The sequence below is a fragment of the Sesamum indicum genome, linkage group LG9 (assembly GCF_000512975.1).
Source record: "Sesamum indicum cultivar Zhongzhi No. 13 linkage group LG9, S_indicum_v1.0, whole genome shotgun sequence".
Lineage (NCBI taxonomy): Eukaryota > Viridiplantae > Streptophyta > Magnoliopsida > Lamiales > Pedaliaceae > Sesamum > Sesamum indicum.
This window is the reverse complement of record NC_026153.1, coordinates 3,820,555-3,827,892: the sequence shown is the minus strand read 5'-3', so window position 1 is coordinate 3,827,892 and position 7,338 is coordinate 3,820,555. Positions and strand designations below refer to the sequence as shown.

At 34.8% G+C, this 7,338-nt stretch overlaps 1 protein-coding gene across 1 annotated transcript in view; it reads left to right on the top strand.

The window, feature by feature from the left end:
• Positions 1,796 to 7,338, top strand: part of LOC105170499 (ribonuclease 2) — a 6,268-nt gene continuing 725 nt past the window's right edge. The window contains exons 1-8 of the mRNA XM_011091278.2: positions 1,796 to 2,125; positions 3,215 to 3,243; positions 3,484 to 3,557; positions 4,400 to 4,501; positions 4,609 to 4,612; positions 5,518 to 5,609; positions 6,744 to 6,905; positions 7,122 to 7,221. Coding sequence (XP_011089580.1) covers positions 1,830 to 2,125; positions 3,215 to 3,243; positions 3,484 to 3,557; positions 4,400 to 4,501; positions 4,609 to 4,612; positions 5,518 to 5,609; positions 6,744 to 6,905; positions 7,122 to 7,221 — 859 coding nt within the window. The 5' untranslated portion in view covers positions 1,796 to 1,829. The remainder of the gene's footprint in view (positions 2,126 to 3,214; positions 3,244 to 3,483; positions 3,558 to 4,399; positions 4,502 to 4,608; positions 4,613 to 5,517; positions 5,610 to 6,743; positions 6,906 to 7,121; positions 7,222 to 7,338) is intronic.

Here is a 7,338-nt window from a genome sequence, read left to right as displayed (position 1 = left end):
GTTCAATTCAGGCTCTGTATTCCAGCGTGGAAAACGGAAATCGAAGAATCGTGGAGGAATTGAAGCTGCTTAAAAAGCTCGTTAATGGAGGGAAAACGAATGTGGGGGGTGGGAGGGAGGGGGATCTGGTGTTGGTGAATCGGGGGTCTCTAGCGCCGAAGAATACTTTCAAGGGCTCTTGTAATTGGCTTACTCGGCCGAAACAACACGTGCCGGAATCCTACTGGCTCCTCTATAACGTAACCTTTTTTTATTTTTCTTTTTAATATTGACCATTTGATAAACTTTTATTTTGGTTTTTTAATGAATTCTGCAATAGTTATTAATTTCATAATACAAATAAATTATAAAATTAATCATCGTAAAATTTATCAGTGTTTTGAAACAAAACTAAAATGTGAGGGAGAAAAATACGAAACCATAATATTTGGAGAAAATAGTTTAATATGTATAATTGTAAATTCTAATTTAGTTTTTTAATTTGAATATAATGAATAACGTGCTATTTATTCGAATTTTATTCAAAAAATAATATATACGGTTTTAAAAACATAAATATTAAACAAAAAGTTATTTTCAACAAAGACAATAAATATTTAAATTTTGTTTCTAGCGTGTTATAGATTTAAATTTTATAAGAGAGTAAGCGTATCGTAATTAGAATGTAAAAAAATTGAGTTGAGTAAAATATATTATTTTTGCAAATTCATTTAAATGATTTTCAAGACGAGTTATTAATTGAATTGAGTTGCAGCGAGCTTTAAATAAACAAATAAGAGTTAAGTTTTAGTAATTTTACACTTTCAAATTCATCTTATATATTTCTACTAATTGAATCAAAAGAAATAAATTATTTAAACTTCGTTTATTGAGTTTAAAAATTTGAGCTCATATGAACTTCTATCAATTAATTTTTTTAATAATTAATGAGTCGTTTAAGTTATTTTTTTAGCCGCAAATATAATCGCTACACACAGAAATAACAAAATATTAGTTAGTACCAAATGAATTTTGATTTCGTCTAAATATCTTCTATTAGTATATATATACATATTGCATTTTAATATTTAAAATAAAATACATGTCTTTTCATATTTCTCCCATTTATATGGAAGCTAGTGGTGCTGGTGGATGACTATGATCATAACATTTGTAACATTTATTCTTCAATACCAACACCTCACTACTATACCATGTTCATGCACATTACTATTCATTTATCACACTTTCTGTTACATTATTGTCCACTAATTCACATTAAAATAGTGGATGTTGTTTACACCTGCTAAACAAAGCATAACTCTATTTATTTTGACACACACATATACACAAATACTATATGCAATTATAACAGAGATTTATATTAGTTGTTAGAAAGTGTTGTTTTTTTGTGGAGTTTTGAACTCTACTACTTTTCCAGAGTGGTTAGAGTTGTATGACATTGTCGGGATGATGTTTCCTGGAGGAGATAAATCAAAAGTGATATTGTTAGATTCGTGAAAAGTTTGTTGCAGTGGACTTAAATTTTCTTAAAGAGAGCGAATATATACGCTTCAAGGAAGATATCTATTTTGTCTTTTTAACTGTAATTGCTGTTTCTACAACATATTATAATATTTGATATAAGTACACAAAAAAAATTTATAATTTAAAGAATTATGTTTAATAGTTTTAATTTTATTTTCGTCCAATAAATTAATTAATTTATTAGTCAAAATTAACAGATTTTGTATATCGCCGTTACGGTATATGTTTTTTCTCGTTTAACAGCCCAACCGCAGTAACAGTCCCAAATTTCCTGCCCTTGCCGGCTTTTTGACCGCTATTAAATGAGTTCGAAGTGTTCATCCCACAGCAATCCCATTTTCAGATCACACCCAATGGCTTCTCTCCTCGTCGCGCCTCCCTTCAATTTCGCATTTCGATCTGTGGTCTTTTTGGTAATTATCTGGATTGGATTGTTTTGCATCGTAGAGATCAGTGCTGGTGGGGATGTAGGAGAAGTGTTGGGAAAGGGAGGGCATAAACAGAGAGAGTTTGACTACTTCAAGCTGTCTCTCCAATGGCCGGGTACCGTATGCCACAGAACTCGCCATTGTTGTTCCTCCAATGGCTGCTGTCGAGGGTACTCTTATTGGTCTTGTTATTTCCGCTGAAAAATTTGCTATTTTGTTGGTGAAGTTTCTCCAACCACTTTTCTATTTTACCTATTTAATGAAAAGAGCAAAGTAGTTTAATCTGTTGATGGATGTGGATGAATTTAGATGAAGGTTATGATTAATTTTTGGGTGGTGGATGGTTTGTGGAAGTCTCGCGAACTGTTAACATTTTTGGTAGTGCGAGAGCCTGGTTCTGTATCTTGGTTCTGTAATTTGTGAAGGTGGATTCTGAAGAGGGGAAGTTAGCTGATTTAGTATTTAATAACTTCATGGATATCTGAGTTAGTAAAGTTGGCTGAACTGATCTCACATAAACACATCAGTATCACAGTGAAAATCCACTTTGCTCTATTATTTTTACTAATTTCTGCTGTTCCCATTGACCTTATAATTTTATATCTAAAACCGAAGAAGGTTCTATTTTGATTTGCTTTGCCATGCCATCTTAAATGTTTGGATCCAGCATAATAATGCCAAGCCGTATTCATATGTCAAAGCAAAGTAAAAACGATGAGTGTTCTCTGGTAATTGTTAAAAGTGGCTGTACAAAGGGTTTCCTTTTCCTAGATTTGTTTATTAAGTTAAAGTATCTAATGCGTGTGAAATTTGTATTATAGTGGAAGAGCGAGACTCATGAATGGAGGTTCATTTGCCAGATGATTGGAAACATGTGCAGTTTGTGTGATTTTGTGAATTGCTATGAGATGAGTCTTAGAGAGTTAGACCCCATAGCAATGCAACCAATGATGTTTAAAGTTCTTGATGTTGGACGTCTGTGGTTTGCTAGTTACCTGCATATTATATGATTTACACTCACATGTTTCTTGTATGTGTTTTGTGTGGATGTACTGAATATTTCAAAGATTACTGAACTTACAAAGACATGAACTGTTTGGAGCAGGCTTAGTTGAGCCTATTCTTAATTGCCTGCATTCCCTTGGCGTGATTTATTTCTTCGTGCTACTTTAAGCATTTCTTTAGTATTCTTTTGTTTTGTCTAGATAACTGCATAGTAATGCTGTATGGAACTTACTTTTGCTTCCGTTTTGTTCCAGCTCAAATGCGCCGACAGGGTTTACAATACGTAAGTCCATTTTTTGACATTATTGAAATTGAAATTAGGATAGGCGTATGAACTTTGTGGCAATTTGGAATTTAAGTTATGCATGCCTTTGTTGTTTAATTTTTTTTGTTAAATTGTAGGAATGAAGATAGGTACAAATTTATACCTCAAATAAGATGCAGATAAATATAATGTTGAATAGAGTTTTATTAGCTTTTCTGATTAACTTGCAATGTCCACTTGATGTTTGTTTCTTTGCAGATGGACTTTGGCCAGATTATAATGATGGAACTTGGCCTGCATGTTGCAATGGTAAAAGATTCGATGTTAAAGAGGTATAAGTTTCGTCGGTCTTTTAGTCTATGTACACATATGGAGATGCTTTAGATTCCAGGACATATGTACATATTCCCAAGCTTAAATCTGAGTAAGTTGTTGTGCCGTTTGAATATGCACTTGTTACCGCCTTATATTGGGTTTTGCATATATCACTTGGTTTGAGAGCCCTCTTTGGTGAAGACATGAAGCTACTTACAGGGTGCTACTAAGCACATTGGTGGATAACTTTGAACTGAGGTCACTAATAGTATTCAGATGTCGAGACAATCATTTTTCCTGTAATGGAGAAGATGTTAGTTTCCTACTTAGTGCACCTTGATATGTCTTGATTAAATATACCAAGTAGGATGACGGCCCTAGAAGCTTATATAGAGAAAAAAATAAGTAAAATCAAAATGTTAATGTAGCATGTGCGTATGAATCGTTTGCGCATATTCATGATCTTGAGTTATCACGGCAAGATCCTGTGAAAGAAATTTGATCCTGTTTGTCCGATTAGTTTAGTTATATAGATTGATAGTCAGCAAGGAAAGTTGAAGCTTAGGTTTTTTGATTGTGATACTACCTCTATCAACATCTGATACCGAAGAGCAGTGTTGTTTCCTTCTTTTATTTCTATCTCATACGCTAGAGCAGTGCTCATTGCCTTCTTTTTTCCCGAAGGATTTTGTCCATGGGGAACAAGGCGATTGTTTACCTAATTCCTAAATTCTATGTAACATGCTACTTAATCACAGTCATTCTCTAGGAAGATTTACCTTTTAAAAGCATAGGTTTTTTTTTTTATCTTGGCAACAACTGCATACTTTTTTAATTCTTATAATTATGAAAACTGCAGATCTCGACATTGCTTGGTGCCTTGAACAAGTTCTGGCCATCGTTAAGCTGCAGTTCTCCATCAAACTGCCATGGTGGAAAAGGATTATTTTGGGAACATGAGGTTTGTTAGTTCTTGGCTTTGCTTCAGAATTTGTAATGATACTACATGGAACTAATAATTACTCCTTTGTTTCTGTCATGTTTGGACTGCGGAACATCTGGAAACAGTGGGGTAAACATCTTCTTGAAGTGTTAATTCTCCTTTGACTTTATCATTTCTTTTGCTATCTGATGTGTACAGCTTATCATATGTATATTTTGATGTCAGTGGAAACTGAGTTGCTGAATGTACTTATGTGCTCCTGATGATGTTTACTGCATGATATGTGGCAATTTGAGTTGTGAATTTATTGTTGATCATTTGATTTTCTTTTGCATGTCTAACCGGACCTCCACTCAGTTCCCTGTAGCGTTACTAGATGATACTATTGGAACGTGGTTGATCTCGTAAATCTTTATCATAATATTATGCTATATCCATCTCAACCTTTCATTCTTTCTTTCCCCATAATCTGACCTCCAAAAGCCTCGAGCCCGATGGTTGGAAACAAGAAATAACAAGACACCAGGCTGTGACATAAATGAGGAAGAATGGAAGATGCATAAAATTTATTCACATTGCGGTCTAGCATGCTTTACTCTCTCTGTAGGCTGATGTGTTTGTCTGTCTAACTAGGAAGTGGAGTACACTTAAACCACACACAATCATCACATTGAGCCCTGGGTCTTTTTTGATATAGCTCAAGATGTCAGAGTATGGCATACTTGAAAATATTTGTGAATTACATACTTCATATGCTTCATCTGTCCAGTAACATGATAATATAAAGACATAGAATTGGTAATCTGGTCCTAGGGAGCTAGTCTAAGTCTAAATCAATTGTCCCAACATCAGGTATTAATGTGAGATGTAGCTTGATTTTAACTTTTCAAGCAGTGATTTCATATAGACATGTGTTAGCAGTACTTTTGTCATAGAAATATATAATGAATTTGAAATATCATAATGTGTTGCAAAAAGAATTTCATCAAGTGTAGAAGAAGCTAAGACTTCTCACTATTTTCTTTATTCTGCAGAAAAGCATGGAACTTGTGCCTCTTCAGTTGTAGGAGATGAATACAAGTACTTCTTGACGACACTTAATATTTATTTCAAATATAACATAACGGTAAGAGCACTTTTCCATTAAATTTTTTGCTGTTCATTAAATAGTTGTATGTCCTCATGCAGGTTTGTTGTATATGCTCACGAGTATCTGATCTCTTGCATTGGTCATCTCAAATGTCAACTAGGGCTCTAATCAAATAGGAACCTACTGTTGGAAACGTAAAATAGCTACAATTTTGGTTATCAAATAGGCTTTTGAGACACAATATCCTCTATGATGTGATCACATAGCTTAGGGATGGTGAGCCTCCTATTACTGAAGAAATGTCTTCAAGTGTTCTGACAGGTTCTGTTCCTGTCCTCATGTTGTTTCCAACAGTAAAGGAGCTTCCACATCGATGATAGGCACTATAAAGGAATTAAAATGTAGCATGTGCCAAAGACTGGAGAAACCCACTCCATGGTTTTACTTCTTTTGTCCCCACAAAGTGTCATCACCCCCAACCGACACCCCGATGCAAAGAATTAACATGGAGGACCTGTTAAAGATTGGAAAGGTTCGATTCATCATTTTAACTATCTTGGTCCTTCCCTCCGCCTTCGGCTCATACTTCTTTAGGAGCTCTGGTCCCCGGCAAAATATAAAAAACACGTGTTCTTTTGGATATGTTATTACAAAATAATAATTAAAGAAAAGCATACCCCACTCTTTGGCATAATTGAACAGAAGTCAAATATATTATCTAGATATAGATGTGGAGAAAGGTAGGTGGAGTCTAATACAATCTTTGCCTTAACTGGGGCCTTCCATCTCTCAGGGAACGGAGCAACGAACTAGGCTTTCCTGACAATTACAGATTACTCATACTGGAACTGAGACATGACCTGCACTGAATAAGCAAAATGAGTTTTTGGTCATGTTAGTCAAGTTGACTGATGCTTCCTATGACCCCTCCTGGTTTGCTGTAATCAATATAGTGTACAGGGGCAAAAGGCCTTACCTCCACGGAATCAAACACAAAATCATTCATACTAATTTTATCTCCATGGAACAGAAGCCTGTATGACTTGAAAATAACATTGCGACTATATCTGATGGCACCATAGCTTAGCAGATGTCTCTTCTCTTCCTGGCTATATCATTGTTCTTTTATGTTTTCCACTGCTTGATTTATATATTTATTATGTCATGCAGGAAGTTCTCAGAGAAGCTGGATATGTAGCATCTAACTCGGAAAAATATCCTTTAGGAGGCATTATTTCAGCCATTCAAAATGCTTTCCATACAACTCCAGAATTGGAATGCTCAGGTGATGCTGTTGAGGAACTTCGGTTATGCTTCGATAAGAATTTTAAGGTCAGTTATTCTGGTATTATTTTGTAAGGATTTCTATGGTGACTCGTATAAGGATGATACAACTTGCAGGGCTTTGTATTGATATTTGTAGATGGAAGAATGCCTGAAAAATTTTGTGTTCGTCATTTATGCTTGTATTAGCATCTCAATCTACCTTTTGCCTGTTTCTCCTTTTGAGTAACTTAAGCCCTGTTCTGAAAAGAGATGTTTTGGCAGCCTCGAGATTGTGCAGTTGATTCCAACACCGAAAGCGGCATTGTTACTTCAAAAAAATCGTGCCCCAGATATGTGAGCTTGCCAGATTATGTTTCACTGAGTGAGTTCTGTTTTCTCCACACCACAATTGGTAGCTGTTATAATAGATTCTTTTTAAATTCATTGCCCATTAGGTATCTCTGAAGTTCCTTTTCATTTTGTAAATCAGCAACATCAT